General features: G+C 42.5%; 1 protein-coding gene across 2 annotated transcripts in view; it reads left to right on the top strand.

The window, feature by feature from the left end:
- Positions 1-20,803, top strand: part of LOC141220338 (arf-GAP with SH3 domain, ANK repeat and PH domain-containing protein 3-like) — a 127,056-nt gene that overhangs the window by 39,163 nt on the left and 67,090 nt on the right. For both annotated transcript variants that reach the window (XR_012288658.1, XM_073666280.1), the window contains exons 12-13: positions 1,394-1,481; positions 9,403-9,451. Coding sequence is in view for 1 of the 2 variants with exons in the window: in XM_073666280.1 (XP_073522381.1) it covers positions 1,394-1,481; positions 9,403-9,451 (137 nt within the window). In the remaining variant the exon portion in view is untranslated. The remainder of the gene's footprint in view (positions 1-1,393; positions 1,482-9,402; positions 9,452-20,803) is intronic.

Genomic DNA, 20,803 nt, shown 5'->3' on the forward strand with positions numbered 1-20,803 from the left:
ATCATTACATTATGAATGACATGACAGTGCTGGCAGAGCAGAGCGGCAGCATTCGTCACACACCCTGTCCTGCATCTAATCCAGGTATGAATCTGGAACAAACAGGAGAGGGAGGGCTTGATAGCACAGAAGCAGGATGCTGCAAGAAAATGTGTTTTTAGCAGTGTATTCATCTGTGTGAAGCTGGATGCACAGAGGGGCAGATGGAGATGAAAAGAGACACAAAGCTACAAGAAAAAATCTTTATGTAGGGCTATGTCTGTATTTTAATAATAAGTGTGCATTTGCTTTGTGGAAAATAATGTTGAGCCTGGTGCAATGGAAATATGTGAGCACACCCTTACAAATACAGATGTATAATACTTAGCAAAATATGGCATTGTATGCAAATTACTTATATGCTATTTATAATCTATAGCCAGAGGAAAAATGCAGGTGTATGCTTGTTCTAATTCCATTATTCATTAGTAGTTGGTTGCTTATATTCACAAATGCATTGTTCATGGCATACAACAAATAAACATAAATTTGCAAAGCTTGAGGCCATAGATGATGCTGCAACAGGCTATAGAAAATGATAAAGAAAGCCTCTACGTAGGGTGACTACGTGCCGCACAGAGAAGCTAAGCGGTCTTACGGTTAGAGAGGCTCACCTCAGTGTATTGTCCATCTATAGAAAAACAACACTGTATTTGAAGGGCAGAGTACTGCTGATTCCAAGGGTCCCCTCAATGCTGATGTCAACCTTGCTGGAGACCAAGACTTCTTGTGACATGAGTCATTGTCCAATACGAAAAACAAACACTTTCTCTCTTGTCACATTGGAAGTAGGAGGTTCCAAAGGTATCGATGGGTTATATTTTTTTATTGTTGTCTAAAATCAGATGTGTTTCTCGGTTTACTGAGAGGCTGACTAATAGGAGCAAATTCATGGGATCTGTTGACTGATCTGTTTTAAAATCATTTGTTTTCTTTGCAAAAAAAATGGCGGCTTTGTTGCAGAAATTTCCATGCATGTCCCATTTATCTGAATGTAACTTGCAGAAGTCTTTACATAATCTGCAAAATGCAGCCTCACTCAGATGTATGGAACTCCATTTCAGTTGCAAGAATCAGGCACACACATGGGAATAAACCCTTTATGGTCCCACTAGCATACTATTTTATTGAGTTTACATCTATCCTCTGAATGGAGTGAGAAGGAGGACTGAAACAGTGAGTTCTTGGATGCTTGTAATCCAATGATGGCGCCAGGAAGGCAGCAATAAAGACATTTTCTCTACATATAAAGAACCTATACTTTTTATACTTAAAGTTTTCCCAGTAGTAAATTACCTATGCATTTTCATGAGTTTACATTGAGAAAACTAATTGTTCTGCTTCCTGCTTGCAGATTAATCGACCTCCAACTAAAATTAAGTTGCTGACATGTCAAGTGCGGCCAAATGTGGAGGACAAAAGAAGCTTCTACTTAATCACACGTGAGTTATGGAACTCAGATAATTCATTTCAGCTTGTACGGACATGTGTATGATGCTGTGCCCTGAAGTTTATACACATGATAGGATAGTAGCAGCAAGAGAGAACATGTTTTGTCTCCATTACTGTGATGTAAGCTCAACAAAAAGAAGGTGTAGTTATGTGGTTTCCAACCCTCCCCTATAAACTATTAAGCATTGGAGAAGAACAGTGATTGTGTTCTGAGTTTTGGTCCTAGTGTGAGTTTTAAAAGTATCTGATTTTCAAGTAGAAAATTGTTCAGCAAGCTCTCCTTCTCTCTGGAGTAGTGTCTTTTGCAAGCATTTTTTAGTGGTTGAGCATTTTTTGCATTTTTTTTCTGGTGTTTTCTGACTTTTTACATACATTTTCTGATCTACATAAAGAGATGAAGAAATTGCTAGCACTTTTTCGTAGAATATGGAGCTGAAAGCACAATAAGCGCAATAGGATATTTCCGATAAAATTAATAGAATCTGGGCAATGGTGCTCACCTGGTCGGGTTGTGTGATCACAACCGCTAAAAAGGCTTACGCTGCTGCAAAGGCACGGCTATGAAAACATCAAGAATTGAAGTAAAATGGTTTAAATCTGCCGGTGGAAAAATGATATGGAATCAGGAATCCAAGAATGCGGTTTATTGGTCAACACGTTTTGAAGTGTCATACTTCTTCATCAGGACAAACCACAGCATATCCCGTGGTTTGTCCTGATGAAGAAGTGTGACACTTTTGAAACGCGTTGACCAATTAACCGCATTTTTAAATTCCTGACTCCTCATCACTGTAATATGCAGTGATTTCTTGTGCAGGGTCCTTATACAGTTCATGTATAAACTACGTTAGTAAGGCTAATAATGTTTAGATTCTGTATCACATTAGACTTTAAGTATCCCAGGCAAACCCCTGATATTCACCATTCTCTGAATTGAAACTTTTTGTTCTTGTTATAGGAACTGTCAGGCTATGTGCCCACGATACAGAAATGCTTTGGATTTTTTCCTGAGCGTTTCTGCATCTCCCTGGCAGAAAAAACGCATGCGGATTGTACATGTGGATTGTACATGCGGATTGTACATGCGGATTGTACATGCGGATTGTACATGCGTTTTCCAGCCAGGGACATGCGGATGTGAAGCGTTCTTCACATGCATTTCTGCATGCGGGTTGACAAGTTCTTTCCAAGCGATTTTAGCATCACTTGGAAAGTGCTTGTCAACTTGGTCACACTATATAAATCCATGCAAACAGCATAGATTTATATAGTGTGACCCGAGAGAATGTCAAAAAATAAAAAATAAATCTATACTTACCTTCCGTTGGCCCCCGCTGTCTTTCTTCACCATCCCGGCTGCTGGCAGCGGTACACTGAAGGACCTGCCGACGTCAGCGTCGCGTGACCCGTCACATGACTATGACGTCAGCGCAGGTCATTCAGTCCATCGCGAACTGTCGGCATGCTAGGAGGAGCGCATCGGGGGCCGCCAGAAGGTAAGTATATACTTATTTTTTAATTTAATTTTTTTTTTACAGTTTTCTATGGTACCCTGGTCCGGAGGAGAGTCTCCTGTCCTCTACACCCGGGTACCATCCGCACATTAGAACGCATGGAATGCGCATCTACATATGCAGTGATGCGTAATCCATGCGATCTAATGCAAGTCAATGGCGGCGAAAACGCAGCACTTCCGCAAAATAATTGGTAGTGCTGTGTTTTTTTCCGCAATGATAATATGCAGCGGAAATTTCCGCAGCATGTGCACAGCACATGCGGATTATCATTGGGGAACATGGCAGGCCTTCTACCATGCGTTTTTTAAGCATTTCTGCAGCGTTTTTGCCGCTATGGAAACGCTTAAAAAACGCATCGTGGGCACACAGCCTCACTATATTTTAGGAAATTATACCACCATTATGTTGCTATAAAGCTGAGTAATACTTTTCTAAAGATACTGCTGATAAAATAATTTATTTCAGGATCATGTATAAAAAGTGGCTTTACCACTGCATACACTATGTATGTAAATTGTTCACCAAACGTTTGCTGGGCTGTTCCTGTGTGGTTGATTTATGAAGTCATATGCCCACCAGCATATCAGTCAGCGCAGAACACAGTAGGTGTGATTTCAGCCAAGACTGCATGACTCTTTACCACATTGGCACCACCCAAATGACTTTTGGCGAACAATTTTATATATATCACTCACTGCGTTGCAACTTCTATTGACAGTGGATATAAAAAGTCTACACATCCACATTAAAATACCAGGTTTCTGTGATGTAAAAAAATCATACCAAGAAGAATTATTACAGAATTTGTTTCCAATTAAAAAGTAAACTGAAATCTTTTATGGCTGGAAAAAGAAAAATAAACAACTAAACTAATGTTGTTGCATAAATATTCACACCTTTAAAGGGAATCTGTCACCCCCTGGGCAATATCAGACCTCTACTATGGCCATAAAGTAATTCTATACTTACCTGTATGGCCCATAGCAGAGGTCTGATTGCAGAGAAATCTGGTTTTATAAAGTCTGTTTTCCAGAGGCTTGGCGTTCGGGGGACGCCAAGCAAACCCCACTTTTCTGCTTACTATTCCTCTAAATCGCTGCCTCTGTGCTAAATTACCATATTCCCCCCTCCCCTGCACGTCACAGGACCCTGTGCCAGGCCCTGCTCTGCCTCCCCTCCCGTGCATGCGCAAAGTGTCGCTCCCATGGAAAACAGACTTTATGAAACCAGATTTCTCTGCAATCAGACCTCTGCTATGGGCCATACAGGGAAGTATAGATTTACTTTTCTATCACCTGTATGCCCATAGTAGAGGTCTGATATCGCCCAGGAGGGTGACACTTTCCCTTTAACCTAATGCTTTGTTGAAATACTTTTTGAATTTATGACAATATTCAGTGTTTTTAGGTAGGAGTATATCAGCATAGCACGTCTTGAATTGGCAATCTTTGCCTGCTCTTCCTTGCAGTAGCCTCCAGATCTGTCAGATTATGAGGGCATCTCCTGTATAGAGCTCTCTTCAGGTCAACGCACAGATTTTCAATTTGATTCAGGTCCGAGCTTGGGCTTGTGGCCATTCCAAAATTTTGATCTTCTTAGGGTATGTGCAGACAGACAGCGTACTTTATGCTGCGTCCAAAGTGCTGCACCCAGGTGAATACGCATGTGTTCATTGAACCATGCGGATTCACTTCAGCCTATACATTGTATTGATCTAATTTCTCTTGCGGAGACTAGGGTCTCTGCAAGAGAAATTGACATGCTGCATTCTGGAAAGACACGCCGCATGTCCGTGTTCACGGGTGAGCCGCAGGTGCACGGGAACGCATAGTGGGCATGGGATTTCTTGAAATCCCATCCACTATGCTCTAACATCTGGCCGCTGCGGATTGCACGCAGTGCAAGTGTGCTGCGTCCAATCCGCAGCAATTACTGATCGTGTGCACATACCATTACGGTGAAGCCATCCTTTTGTTGATTTGGAGGTATGCTTAAGGTTGTTATTGTTGTGATTAAATCTTCAGTTTTTTAGCAGAGACCTAAAGTTTTGATCCAAAATTGATTTATAGAGTTCTCAACTGCCCCTACCTTGATTTAAGTCCTAATTCCAGCTGCCTGTAAAACAACGCCAAAGCATAATGCTGCCTCCTTCATGCTTCACAGTGGGTGTGAAGTGCAGTGTTGGCTTTGTTCCAAACATGCGTTTTGAAATTATGGTCAAAAAGTTCAATCTTGGTCTTATCAGACCATTAAATGTTTTCCCATATTATTTTGACAAATGAGCTGTAGATTTGGCAAAACATAGCTGGGCCCTGATCTTTTTTTCTTTTTTGTAACAAAAGGATTCCAGCTTGACACCCTACCCCACAGGCCAGACATCTCAATAGTACGAGAGATTGTTGTCATATGCAGTTCATAACCAATACTTGCCAGAAATTCCTGCAGCTGCTTTAATGTTGCTGTAGACCTCTTGGCAGCCTCCTGGACCAATGTTCTAGTATTTTCATACATTTTTTAAGAACATCCAGTTCTAGGTAATATCAATGTTGTGTCAAATTAAGCTACTTCTTGATGACCATCAGCATAGTGTTCTATGGGATATGTAATGCCTTGGATTTTTTTTGTATCCTTCTCCTGACTGATATCTTTCAACAATGAGATCTGTGTGTTGTAAGCTGTTTATGGACCATGGTTTTTGCTGTAAAATGCAACTAGAAAATGTCAGGAAAAACCTGCTAGAACACCTAAGCTTTATATGGAGTTAATCAGAATCACTTTAAAAAACAAGGTGTTCTTTACTCACCCTCCTCGGGTCCAGATGTCTCAGCCGCTGCTCCCAGTGTCTGCTATCACATTGAGAGAGCTGCAGCCAATTAGTGAGCTGCTTACGCTGCCTATTCAGGATGAGCTCAGTTATTGGCTGCAGCGCTGTTGGTATATCTACAGACAATAATAGACACTGGCAGCAAAGGTGGAGACTTGCACTGGACCCACGGAGGGTGAGTAAATCTCAGTTTGTTTTTAAAACAAATTGCCCTTCGGAACGCCTGCGCAGTCGTACTTCTCTCTGCCCTGCTGAGGGCAGAGCAAAGTACTGTAGTGCACATGCACCGGCACTCTTTGGCCTTTCCCCGGGCATGCACAGAACAGTTCTTTGCTTTGCCCTCAGCAGGGCAGAGAGAAGTACGACTGCGCAGGAGTGCGATGGGGATAAATGTGTGGATGACGTAGGACACATCATCCACGCGAAGCCGGGAAGGAGGACGGCGATCGCAAAATGACACATACAAGCGAACCTAATGTCCACGTGTTTTCAACAGTTTGCATCAAAATACACCAAAGTTTGCCACATTACCTCGAAAGTTGAGGCACACTTAAAACAAAAGTACATTTTCTTTATTATTTCTATTTAACCTAATTAATGAAACATAATCAAATTTGTGTTGTGATCTCTGCAAGTTGTTCAAAATAAAAAGACAATGACAACTTCTTACTTTTTTACATTTCATGCAGTAGAGAATATGTTTGTGTTTAGCAATATGATCTAGAAGAAAACATGATCTAGAAGTATTTCTAGTTTGTTGAAATGACTGTGCTTGGTTTAGGGTTTCAACCAGTTTGGGTGAATTGACCATTCTCACGCACATATAGTGAATTAGGAGCAATTTCACTGCTTACATGCATCACCTTCGTTGATAATAACTGTGACATTACATCAGCCTTGCTCATGTTTTAAGTATGCTCTGCTATTGATGTTTCTAATTACTTGCTTTACCGCCTTCCTTTACTGTAAACCTCAAAAAAGAAAAAAAAGATACATAAGCCAAGTTAACACCTCAAATCAAAAATTTTTTTTTTATCAGGTGTTACCTTGACATATACGTGTGTATGTATGTGTATATATATATATATATATATATATATATATATATATATATATATATATATATAATATATATATTTGTATAGTTCTCTTCCTTTCTGAAGAGACAATTTGTATGTATTTGTAGGTTTATAGACTTTTCTTTATAACTTGGCCACATAATTGTTTACCAGATCTTTTTAATGAGTTTTGCTTTTCATTTACTAACAGCAAACAGAGATCCTAAAAACTATAAGGTATTGAGTAATGGCGCCCGATTCATTATTTGCGCCTTTTTTTTGTCTGGTTCTTGTTCTTTTTTGCCTGTTTTTTTTACATGTTTTATACTTCTTTTAAAAGTTATTTTGTAGGTGTTCACCTATGTTTTTTAATGTTCACTATTGTAGATAGTATTTGGGGTTTCCAGATGTTTTCAACTGATTCATAATATTTTTGCACAAATGTATGTACCGTACATCTTCTGGAATATTTATGCAAATTTCAGCAGAACATACAACTTTTTGCTAAAAAAAATTTGTTTTAAACGGTTAAGGGCAAAAAAATTAACATTTTGATTTTGTTCAAAATTCATGAATTAAATGTGCCAATTGAAGAATTTGGGGCAAAAAAACGTCAACAAATTGCAGAAGACAAAAAAAGAAAAATGAAATGAAATATGCAAATGTTGTATTGGGCCAAAAGTATTCAATGAGAAATTTTCAGAGAAAACTGCAAATTTTTTGCCTAATGTGTAGTTAGGCAAAAATGTTGTGATTTTTGGTGCCATTACATGGTCTTTCAGAGCCTGATAGATTAGCTATAATTGAGGCCACAAAATTGGCTAAAATTATAACAGAAATGTGCTCCAGAGGCATCTAAATGATGCACCAATTTCATGTAAGGGATTCTGTCATCAGAAAGAATGGATAAGCCATAGAGCTAATCTGCTGGAAAATATAGTTTCAAACATTATCAGAAATCTAATATGATGTTTGGCTGCAGGGAGAAAATTAATGTATATTCTCGCTTCCAGTCAGAGGCAGGCCCATCCCATAAGTAGTCACCGCTCTTAAGGCCTCATTCACATGTCTGATTTTTTCGTGTACGAGAAAATCGGATTGATGAGTTTGATCAGAGTGTGGTACGAGTGTCATTCGATTTTCTCATACGTGGAGAAATTTAAAAAAAACCCAACAATCTCTCCACCTTCTCCATTCTGAGAGTCCGTGAAAATCGGACTGCACTCGAATGTCATCTGTGTGTAGTCTGATTTTTTTTCATGGATCATTGAGTTGCATTGTCGCTTTTGATCCAACCCTCAGATCAAAATCAGACATGTCTCCGATATTTCCGCAGACCTCTTGGTCCAAGGAAAAAAATTAGACATGTGAATGGTCCCATAGAATATCATGGGTTCGAGTGCTATCTGTGAAAACCACAGAAAGCACTCATATGCAAAAATCCGATGTGTGAATAAGGCGCTACAGAGAGCAAACTGCAATCACTACCCTTGCACCTTCAGCGGCAGACTGCTCTGTAGCGTGTGTTTGCAGAACAGGATGTCAGTCATGGAACAGTGGGAGGGATCATAGTGCGCTCCGTCTGTAGTGTATGAGGATGGCTTGCATCCCTGACAGCGCCCCGATAAATGGAATCGAGCGGCTGCAGGGAGACTATGACTTAATTTTCTTCTTGCAGCCAAACATTATGTTAGATTGTTGACTATGTGTGAAATGGTATTTAGCTGCCGATTAGCTCTGTGGCTGCAGGAAAATAATGTCTTTTATTGATGATAGGTTCCCTTTAAGAGGCGTATGCTCTTAGGGTGTGTTCATATGTAGCAGCTGCATTGTGGCCACGGTGACTTTTCCTTCAAAAAGCAAAGTCTTTTTTTTTTTTTACAGCAAACTTAATAAAGAAACCATGAACTCTACGGCCGGGGACACACGAGCTGATTGTGCAAATGACACTCTGCTCAAACTCTGTCAGAGATTGATCTGAGTGTCTGTGCTCTGATTCTGTCTTATGAGAGGATCACAGCACAGCTGTGGAGGAGACGGAGAAGGTAATTTCTCCATCTCCATTGCCGGCGTCCGTGGTAGTCACACTGCACTTGGATGACATCCCAGTGCAGTCTGATGTTTCACATGCACCCATAGACTTGTATGTCTTGTAGCCACTCGCAGCATGCTGCCATTGTTCTCTCATGCCGAATTGTCATGAGAAAAAAAAAAATCGCAGATCTGAGCTGCCCCATAGTATAGTACAGGGCCGAGTGCTATCCGATAAAACATCATATAGTACTCGGCTGTGATATACGCCCCTGTGAGCGAGCCCTACCACTGTTTGTGGTCAGTTCCTAACAGACACTGTCTGCGTGGTCTGGAAATCATGTGCTTTAGTGGAAAATGTTGTCATGTTAACACACAGTGCATGAAAATGCAGAATTCTAGCACAAATTCTCCTGGAGATGCAGAGTAAATGATCTAATACCCCATGCATTCCTTTACACAGTTTCCACTTCTCTTCCAGACAGCAGAACATATCATTTTCAAGCAGAGGATGAGGCTGAGGCGTTTATGTGAGTAATAAACGTAGAGCTTTTCTCCACTTAAATGTTTACTCTTTTTTTAGATTATTATGCAAGACACTTTTAAAGGGAACCTGTTAGGCTGATTAAAGGGAATGAGACAGCTGATACATCCTACCTGATCCACAGGCAGCTTGTATCAGACACTGGCTATGTGATTTCAGCCAGGTATCTTTGACTCTGAAAAGCTGTGTTGTTTCCGAGGAAAAAATATACTTTAAAGTCACTGTGACCAAGCCATACAAGCTAAGAGTTGGAAAGGCCGCTCCCTGCAGCTTCCCCCTGCCTGCTTCCTTTGAGTGATGTGTCTCTTTCTACATGCAAGTATCCACTGTCAAGTTCCCTGTAAGGCCACGTGCACACATTCAGTATTTGGTGAGTTTTTTACCTCAGTATTTATAAGCCAAAACCAGGTGAGGAACAATCAGAGGAAAAGTATAATAGAAACACGTCACCAATTCTGTATTTATCACCCACTCCTGGTTTACAAATACTGAGGTAAAATACTGACCAAATACTGAACGTGTGAAGATGGCTCAAGTGTCTAAACCAGGGCCATGCCGCTATACTGTATGGTAATATAGTGCTAAATACAGCCCTGGTTAAATGCTAAGCTTTAGGCCAGGTTCACATGAGTGTATGAAAAAAATGTCCATTTTCATGCACAAAAATGTACTTTTTATCTGAATTGTCATTCTTTTGTTTGTTATTTACATCTGTATGTCTATATGTAATTTACAAGACTAAATACTGTTTCTTATGTTAATAATTGTAATGGTAATTGTATGTAAAAAAAACAGAAGCAATAAGATTGATCCGTATGGAATCCATATTTTTTTGCACACCCATAGAATTGAATGGGTGAGTCTCATCTGAAAAATGGAAGAGAATAGTCCATTCTTCAATTTTTTTTCACATGGAAACGTGGTCCGTCTGAAAAAACTCGTCTGAACTGCCCTATTCAATACCATTGGTCAGCGTGTTGTCCATGTGACAACTGATTTAAAGAGCAGCTGTCAGCACCATTTTGTAATGTACAGTATAGACATGGCTGTACTAGTGCTGTAATACTGAATAAATTGATACATTTGGCCAAGAAATCCGTTTTTGTGATTCTTCTTTAATCACCATTTGAAATTTATGTTAGTTACTGGACTGTGCACTGGTTCTTCTCCTTCCCGCCTGCCTCTTCTGTTTGAAGAGGAGATTTCAGAGGAGGCCGGACACTGAAAAAGCATTGACCTGTTATTTAAAGAAGGTAGGCAACCAGGGGGGCTAGGGAAGCGCAGACCGGGAAGACCAAGTGCACAGTCCATCCCCTGTGCACCCAAATTTAAGTAGCTGAACATTTCAAATGCTGATTAACCTCCTTACTAGTGATGAACGAGCACTAAAATGTTCGGGTAATCGTTGCTCGGGTCGAGCAAATTGGAATGCTTGAGCGCTCGGTCCGAGTAACATCAGTAATGTAAGTCTATGGGAAACTCAAGCATTTTTCCGGTGCCCCCGGCGGTCTGCAGAGAGACTAAAAAAAATTGCCCAAAATGATGGGAACAGTGCTCAAATGACATGAGAACAGCATGGGGAAGACCCATGGAAGCATCTCTGACTCCCAGGTCACTTCTGTCAACAACGTTATCAGAGTATTACGCCACTTTTACGGACTCACAATAAAACATACAAAAACTAAACCAAAATGGATTTTCCTGGGAAAAATGTTAAGGAACATCCTTTCCAGGGTAATTACTTGTATATAGGGCAAAATAAATAACCAAAACCAAAAATGCTCCTCCACACCTTGGGCTATGTTCACACATAGCGTTTTTGATGCGTTTTTGCACGTTTGCATTGCTTTCAACGGTGAAAAATGCATTCACCAGGAAATGTCATTTTAACATTTTACTGCCTTATCTGGCCATGTGGTGTGTGAGACATGATCAGACACATCCTGTTTCATTTATGAAGGAGGGACTCTGAAAGTCACAAACACTATTTTTATAAGGCAATCAGGCGGCCCTTACTATTCTTAAAGGGCCAGCAGTCGGCTATGCTTTGTTGTTCCCATTATTAAAGTGTGTGTTTCCTATACTGTTATTGTGTATGCAGTGACTACAAGTGCTGCCAAAAATTTGGACGCACCCCAATACCCATTTGAAAAGACATAGAGGAGGGTCTCAGTAAAAAAAATTTTTTCCCATTATAAAGGAGTGGGTTTCCAATAGTGGTAATCCCAATTCAGTGATTGCAAGGGCTGCCAAAATTTTGGAAAAACCCAAATAACAATGTAAAGAAACATAGAGCTGGGCCACAGTAAAGACATGTTCCCATTAGAAAGGAGCGGGTGTGCTATACAGTTATAGGGTATGCAGTGAGTCCAATGGCTGCCAAAATTTAGGAAATACCCCAATAACAATTTAAAGACACATAGAGCTGGGCCACAGTAACAACATGTTCCCATTAGAAAGGAGTGGGTCTCCCATACTGTTTGGCTGTGCAGTGAATGCTACAGCTGCCAAAAATTTGGAGGAACTCCATTGTCCCTTGCAAGAGACGTAGAGGTCTTAGGGCCTCCTGAAAACATTGTTCCTATTTTTAGGAAGTGGGTCTCCCATACTGTTTGTCTATGCAGTGAATGCAACAGCTGCCAAAAATTTTGAGGAGCTCCAATGTCCCTTGCAAGAGACGTAGAGGTCAGTGGGCCTCCTGAAAACAATGTTCCCATTTTTAGGAAGTGGGTCTGCCCCTTGCAAAAGACGTATATACAGTGGCATGTAAAAGTTTGGGCACCCCTGGTCAAAATCACTGTTATTGTGAACAGTTAAGCAAGTTGAAGATGAAATGATCTCTAAAAGGCATATTGTTAAAGATGACATATTTCAGTTGTACTTTAGGCAAATAAATATATATAGTCTTTTTTTTCATTTTAAAAAATTACAATAAGGGAAATGGGCCTATGCAAAAGTTTGGGCACGCTTGGAGATTTGTGTGCTTTGATAATTTTGACCAAGGTTTCTGACCTTAATTAGCCTGTTAGGGTTATGGCTTGTTCACTACCATCGTTAGGAAATGCCAGGTGATGAAAATTTCCCATCTTTATAAAAACCAAGCCTCCTCTAACTTTATGCCAAAAAATCAGCAGCCATGGGTTATTCTAAGCAGCTGCCTAGCACTCTGAAAATGAAAATGGTGGAGGCCCATAAAGCAGGAGAAGGCAAAAAGAAGATAGCAAAGTGTTTTCAAGTTGCCCTTTCCTCAGTTTGAAATGTAATTAAGAAATGGCAGTTAACAGGAACATTGAAGGGCAAGATAAGGTCTGGAAGACCAAGCAAAATTTCAGTGAGAGCTGTTCGTACGATTGCTAGAGAGGCAAATCAGAACCCCCGCTTAACCTCAAAAGACCTACAGAAAGATTTAGCAGACTCTAGCTTTGTGGTTCATTGTTCTACTGTTCAGAGACACCTGCACAAATATGACCTTCATGGAAGAGTCATCAGAAGAAAACCTCTCCTGCAGCCTCACCATAAAATTCAGCATCAGAAGTATGCAAAAGAACATCTAAACAAGCCTGATACATTTTGGAAACAAGTTCTGTCGACCGAAAAGGTTAAAATAGAAGTCTTTGGCCACAATGATCAAAGGTATGTGTGGAGAAAAAAGGGCACCACATTTCAGGAAAATAACATCTCACCAACTATTAAGCATGGGGGTGGATCAGTCATGCTTTGGGGTTGTGTTGCAGCCGATGGCGCAGGGGACATTTCACAGGTAGAGGGAACAATGGATTCAATGAAATTTCAACAAATTCTTGATGCAAACATAACACCATCTGTAAAAAAGCTGAAGTTGAAAAGAGGATGGCTTCTACAAATGGTTAATGATCCTAAACAAACATCAAAATCCACAATAGGCTACCTCAAAAGGTGCAAGCTGAAGGTTTTACAATGGCTCTCACAGTCCCCTCTTCTGAACATCAATGAAAATCTGTGGCTAGACCTCAAAATAGCAGTGCATGCAAGAAGACCGAGGAATCTCACAGAACTGGAAGGATTTTCCAAGGAAGAATGGATGAAAATCCCTCAAACATGAATTGAAAGACTCTTGTCTTGCTACAAAAAGTTTTTACAAGCTGTGATACTTTCAAAAGGGGGTGCTACTAGGTACTAACCATGCAGGATGCCCAAACTTTTGCATTGGTCCATTTTCCTTTTTCGTCATTTTTAAAATGTAAAAGATTAAAAAATATATATTTTTTCCTAAAATACAATGGAAATCTGTTATCTTTAACTTCAGGCCTTTTAGAGATCATTTCATCTTCAACTTGCTTAACTGTTCACAATAACACTAACTTTGACCAGGGGTGCCCAAACTTTTACATGCCACTGTATGGTGATATGGTAGATATTGTGGTGATATGGTGGTGGAGGATGAGGACGCGGAGGAGGAGGAGGAGGACAAGAGCAAATAGACAAAATCAGGAAGCGTATACCCATGTCTGGGTGTGAAGACACAGGTGCATGCGAATAAAGTTAGACCTCCCAAAAAAAGACACTGTATTTGAGTTTATGTTACGCTGCTATCATTCGGTAGTGTTGAGAAGTCTGGCCCAATCCAGCCCTTGTTCATTTTTATAAGAGTCAGCCTGTCAGCATTTTCAGTTGACAGGCGGATGCGCCTATCGGTTATAATTCCACCAGCGACACTAAAAACCTGCTGTGACAAAACGCTAGCGGTAGGGCAGGCCAGGACCTTCAAGGCGTAGAGAAACAGTTCATGGCATGTGTCCAACTTGGATACCCAATAATTATAAGGCACAGAGGAATCACAGAGGATATTAGTATGGTCGGCAAGGTACTCCCTCAGCATTTTCCGAAATTTCTCCCTCCTTGGGAGAGTACCCTGTGCCTCAGGGCCTGTGCGATGGGAGGGTCTGAGAAAACTGTCCCAGAACTTTGACAGTGTTCCCCTGCCTCTGCTGGATTGCATTTATGTCTCTCTCGCCTGTACTCCTTGGTTGTCCAACAAACTGTGACCTCTGCAGCCAGCGTTTTCAGATGGGAATTTTTTTTAATAATTTCGCAACATTCTGGTACTGCCCCATTTTATTAGGCCTGTCCGGCAAGGGAATAAGAGACAGAAGGTTCTCCTTGTAGCGTGAGTCTAGAAGAGTCACCAACTAGTAATGACTGTCACCCAAAATTTGGACAACGCGAGAGTCACGGGAAAGGCAGCGTAACATAAATTCAGCCATGTGTTCCAGACTGCAAAGAGGCAAGACTTCTGTGTCCTCACCAAGAGGACGACTGACCATGCTCTCCTCTTCTTCCTCCTCCACTTCCTCCTCCTTCCTGTCCTCAGACCATCCACGCTGAACAGACGGTATGACAGTTGTGCAGATAGTACCGTCTATAGCGCAGGAAACTAGCTCCTGTTCTTCCTCCTCCTTCTCGTCATTGTCACCCAATCCACGTTGGGATGAGATGAGGCTGGGCTGTGTGGAATCACCCTGTATGGTTACTTGCTCCATCTCATCGTGCTCCGCCTGCAATGCATCCTCTTTAATTGTGAGCAGAGAGCGTTTCAGAAGACAGAGAAGCGGGATGATGACGCTAATTATGGCGTCATCGCCACTCACCATCTTGGTGGACTCCTCAAAGTTTTGGAGTATGGTACAGATGGTCTAATATCCATGTTCACTCCTGAGGTCTTATGTGTGGAGTCTGACCTGAATACCGACAGCCATGTTGATGCTGGTAGTCAACAACTGCCCTCTTCTGCTCACAAATCCTTCCCAACATCTGCAATGTAGATTTCCAACGCGTAGGGACATCAGTCGGTGAGCTGGAATCTGCAAACGCTGCTGAAGCACAGCAAGGGCGGCGGAAGCTGTAGCTGACTTTTTAAAATGGGCACACACGCGGCGTACTTTGACAAGCAGATGCAACAGATCTGGGTAGGTTTTAAAAAAACGCTGAACCACGAGGTTAAGCACATGGACCAGGCATGGTACGTGTGTGAGCTCGCCTCTCTTCAGAGCCGCCACCAGGTTCCGGCCATTGTCACACACGCTTTAGGTTCAGCGGTGTAAGCCACAGATCTGCCTGCTCTTTTAGAGCTGTCCACAACTCTTCAGTGGTGTGTGGTTTGTCACCTAAGCATATTAGCTTCAGCACAGCCTGTTGTTGCTTGGCCTAGGCAGTGCTTCCAGCTTCTGACTGATTTGCTCATTTCAGAGATGGAGGCTGAAGAGGAGGAGGAGGAGGTGCAAGAGCTGTAGAATGTGGGGGCAACCCTGATTGACCCAGGGCCGCAATCCTTGGCGTCGGGAAGACGTGTTCTGTCCCAAGGTCCGACTGGGTCCTGGCTTCCACTATATTAACCCAATCTGCCGTCAGCGAGATGTACCGTCCCTGCCCACAAGCACTTTTCCGTGGTTAGGTGGACTTTCCCAGTAACTGCGTTGTTGAGGGCACGACTAATGTTGTGGGACACGTGCTTGTGTAATGCGGGTACGACTCACCGGGAGAAATAGTGGCAACTGGGGACCGAGTACCGAGGGACAGCCGCCACCATCAGGTTGCGGAAAGCTGCCATCTCCACGAGCCTAAAAGGTAACATGTTGAGCGCAAGCAGTCGCAAAATGTGTGAATTTAGTAGTGTGGCTGGTGGGGCATTAGCTGCGTATTTGCGCTTGCTTTCCAAGGACTGGGGTAGGGACAACTGAACGCTGTGCTGAGACAAGGAAGTGGACGTGCTTGCTGATCGTGCTAGTTGAGAGTGTGCATTGCCAGGTGCAGGGCGGGAGGCATCTTGGCATGCGCCATGGACAGGGGATTGGCGTGCACGCACAACAGAGGAACAAGCAGTGGTGTCAACTGCAGACACTGTTGCTGGACCCTGGGGTTCGGCCCACTTAGTAGGGTGCTTTGCTGCCATGTGCCTGATCATGCTGGTGGTGGTCAGGCTGCTAGTTTTGCTACCCCTGCTGATGCTGGCCTGGCAGGTGGTGCACATGGCCTTTTTGGGGTTATCTGCAGAATCTTTAAAAAACAACCAGACTCTGGAAACCTAACAGTTGTACTGGCAACTTCTGTCATGTTGGTGTTATGGGGAACACTTTCCCATCTTGTGTCTGTGGCCAGCACACTGCTTCTTCCTGCCTGTTGTGGTGCTACGCCTCCCTCCCCCTGTGTGCTGCCGTCTTTGCTCTGCATGTCCCCCTGCCAGGTTGGGTCAGTTACTATATCATCCACCACCTTCTTTTCCACTTTCGCTCCCTGGTCCTCCTCCTGACTTTCTGGCAATTGTGTCTCATCATCAACCACCTATTGCGACAGTAACCGTTGCCTTCATGTGACCGTGGCTGCTCAAATATTTGGGCATCGCTACACGTGTTCTCCTTTAACTCGCTTGCATCTGGCCGAGCAAGAGGCCCAATCTTCAAATGGAAAAAATGAACAGCTCTTCTGAGTGTCCAAGTGTGGGATCAGTTGTTTCCGGGCATTCGGAATGGTGGGAGGAAGGAGGATCAGGGTGAGGAATATGCGGTCCAGACTCACGGCTACTGAGACTTGACCATGTGGAAGACAGGATGGTAGTAGTGGTGGCAAAGTGACTGGAAGAATTATCTGTTATCCAACCAACAACCTTTTGACATTACTCTGGGTTCAATAGTGGTGTTGCTGCGGTCCCCTAGCAATTGGGACAGGAAAGTCGGGCGACAAAATGTGGCTGTTTGTTGTGGCACAATTTCAGCTTGCCCACGGCCTCGGCCTCTGCATGCACCATCACAATCACGTCCACTTCCCTGTCCCTTGCCACGCACCTTGCCCATTTTAAATGGAGGACAATATTTTCCACATTCACTAGAAATGGCTGATTTTGGAACGCAGTTATTTTGTGATACTTCTGACAGAGAACCATGGTTTTAAATAGCAGGCCTATAATTTCATAATATTATTCTTCACAGAGACCTAGTGTGAATAGCTTGACTGACACAGTGCAATGAAATGGAAGGCAGAAATGGCTGATTTTGTAACTGTCACGGGTGTGTCATAGCTGACAGACAGTCTCCCTGCAGTGGTTTGCAGGAGATCTTCACGTTTGGCATTGCAGACAGCTGCTTAGATAGGAGGCTGTCTTTAGGACCGAGTGATGCCTCTCTCTTGCTAATTTGCTCTCTGGCCTGGGTGTATATATACCTGGTGTGTCTGAGAGGGCGTCGCCGGTTATATTCATTTCTAATTGTGAAGCTTAGCAGGAGCAGTACCTCGTCCTCTCTGGAGCTTGAGGCCGTGTGCACATTTGGAGTTCATCTAAATCTAAGCCATTTTCCCCTGTTTTGTCTACCCTTGTTGCCTTTAGAGTTTTAGTGGTGGTTGATTAGTGCTCATCTCCTTCCATCACTAGCCGTAGCTATACACCAGGGAAAGTAGGGCGAGACACGAGATCGGCGATAACTGAAGACGATATATAGGGACGTTAGTTGAGACAGGGTGACGCTAGACCAGACTAGGAGGTCTCCACTTCCCCCTTTCCCTAGTGTCTGGGCTCCCTCTCCCTTTTCCCTCTGTGTTGCACTTACACCTGGCGTGACAGGAACACTCTTATATGTGATATGTCTGAAAGAGAACCATGGTTTTAAATAGCAGGCTGTAATTTACTAATATTATTCTACACAGAGACCTAGTGTGAATAGCTTGACCGACACACTGCAACGAAATGGAAGGCAGAAATGGCTGATTTTGGAACACTGTTATATGTGATATGTCTGACAGAGAACCACGGTTTTAAACAGGGCTGTGGAGTCAGAGTCGTGGAGTCGGATTCGGTGTCCATTTTGGTGGAGTCAGTGTCGGTATAAAATGTACCGACTCCGACTCCTAAAATATATAATAAATTGGGTACAGTTGTTCAATGCAGTTTGTGGGGAATATTTTTTTAGAACAGTTTGGGAAAGTTATGAAATGTCGTATAAATGTCTGTCCTATTCCTGATATAAGGGTCTAGACTTAGCCGAGATGAATCTGTACTACAGTAAATTTATCACTTAAATATGAGCCATGTATGAGGGAGTCGGAGTCGTGGAAATTGAGGAGTCTGAGTCGGAGGTTTGGCTTACTGACTCCACAGCCCTGGTTTTAAATAGCAGGCCGGTAATTTACTAATATTATTCTACACAGAGACCTAGTGTGAATAGCTTAACCGACACACTGCAACAGAATGGAAAAGGAGGCCAATATTTTCCAGGTTCAGTTCAAATTTCAGGATTTTTATTGCTGAAATATGGAACAGATCTGGCTGTATTCTGCAGTGCTAACAAGCAAATAGAGCAGAAAAATGGTGTACTCTGGATTGCTTTTTAAGCAAATAACCAGGATTAAGATAAAAAAAAATGCCCTGGCCCCTGATACCTGGGGCTCTGTCTTCAAATATTTGTCACAGCAGGATCACTGAGAAGTTGAACATGCAATGGACCCTCTTGTGCTTTATCATGCACTGCAGTCTGTCACATACCCTGCCTGCCTTGGTTTTTAAGCAAATAACCAGGATTAAGATAAAAATTTTTTTTACCCTGGCCCCTGATACCTGGGGCTATGTCTACAAATATCTGTAAGAACCGCAGCAGCAGGAATGTACTATGGACCCTCTTGCACTATATGCACTGCAGTCTGCCACATACACTGCCTGCCTAACTCCTGCTATCACCTTCACCACTGAAAATATGCACCTGGATTAGTCCTCAGAAGGAATGTTAGTTCAGTTGGATATATAGATATATGTTGTGAAGTAACTATATAAACTCTAAACAAGCAAATATCTCCCAGACTCAGCACCATCTCTCCCTAGTCTGCCTGATTCCGAGGTAGACTGTGACAAGCATAGCGGTGCCAGGTCTTATATAAACCTGATGACGCTGTACGACCAGCCAATCACTGTAATGCCCACAACCAACATGGCTATGGCTTCACAGTGTGTGGCAAGCAATCCCTGCATGTTCATTGGCTCTCTAAAGAGCGCCAAACATGCAGGGCAGGAACCAGAGTTCCCACCCGAGCAACCCGGAAATACTCGCTGAGCCTGTCGAGCAACGTGATGCTTGGGCAAGTACCGAGCAGTGGCGAGCATGTTCGCTCATCACTACTCTTTACCCCTCAAGCCTATTTTGACCTTCATGACCAGGCCAAATTTTACATTTCTGACCAGTGTTACTTTATGTGGTAATAACTCTGGAACGCTTCAACCCATCCCACGGATTCTGATTCAGTTTTTTTGTGACATATTGTACTTTATGATATTGGTATAATTTGTTCGTTATGACTTGCGTTTATTTGTGGAAAAATCGGAAATTTGGCGAAAATTTTGAAAATGTAGCATTTTTCAAACTTTGAATTTTTATGCCCTTAACCCAGAGAGTTATGTCACGCAAAATAGTTAATAAATGATGTCAAGGATATCACAAATATCACAGCCCGGGAAGGTCATGCAGAACCACTCGCTGTAATCTTTGTGTCAAACTGCACTCTGCTGCCCCCTATCGTCCGGAAAATTAGACGATTGGCCAACGATAAACGGAGAAGGCAGCAGGCTGTTTGCACTAACAGTGAGCATATGGTATATACAACTGCGGATTCCACCCCTTGGAATATGTGTATATACCCTCGTATGATCACCGCTAACTCCACGATAACCCCAGACTACTCGCTGCCACCAACAATAGTTCATACTGGTTGGATGCCTGATAGGTAGCATATGGTTTTGAAGTTTGGTTACAGAACAAAACGAACAGAACTATTACATTTTATATTTAATCCAAAGGGAGGTGGTGTTCAGGAAAAATATACAAAAGATTTTGCAAAGGGGAGAAAACAATACAGCATATACAGTTACATAAAATAAAATGAATAAAAGAAAGGAAACTTACTACAACGATCACAGATATGCTTCGCCATAGCAAATGAGAGCGCTTGGTTTGAAGAACATCCAGCGGACGGGAATCATGCATACACCGAAATGTATCTCTCTACAAGAACACAGATCATAATTCAACTTGTTCTTTTATCAGCCCCTGAGTTCCACACACACACAGCCCCCATGATGACCTCACATGGGCAGGTTGGGGGCTGTCCTCAGCCCTTCAGGATTTTATGAAATCCCAACTTCTGCAATAACTTCACTCCTGATGGTCACAGATTTCCGCCATATTTTCCATCTGAATTTTACCTTTCCATAGATAGTAAACATGACATAGCTGTTGTCAGCAGGGCTGTGGAGTCGGTAAGCCAAACCTCTGACTCCTCAATTTCCATGACACCGACTCCTACTACGACTCTGACTCCAACTCCC

The sequence above is a fragment of the Phyllobates terribilis genome, unplaced genomic scaffold (assembly GCF_046119375.1).
Source record: "Phyllobates terribilis strain yellow unplaced genomic scaffold, ASM4611937v1 Scaffold_2__4_contigs__length_985480577, whole genome shotgun sequence".
NCBI lineage: Eukaryota > Metazoa > Chordata > Amphibia > Anura > Dendrobatidae > Phyllobates > Phyllobates terribilis.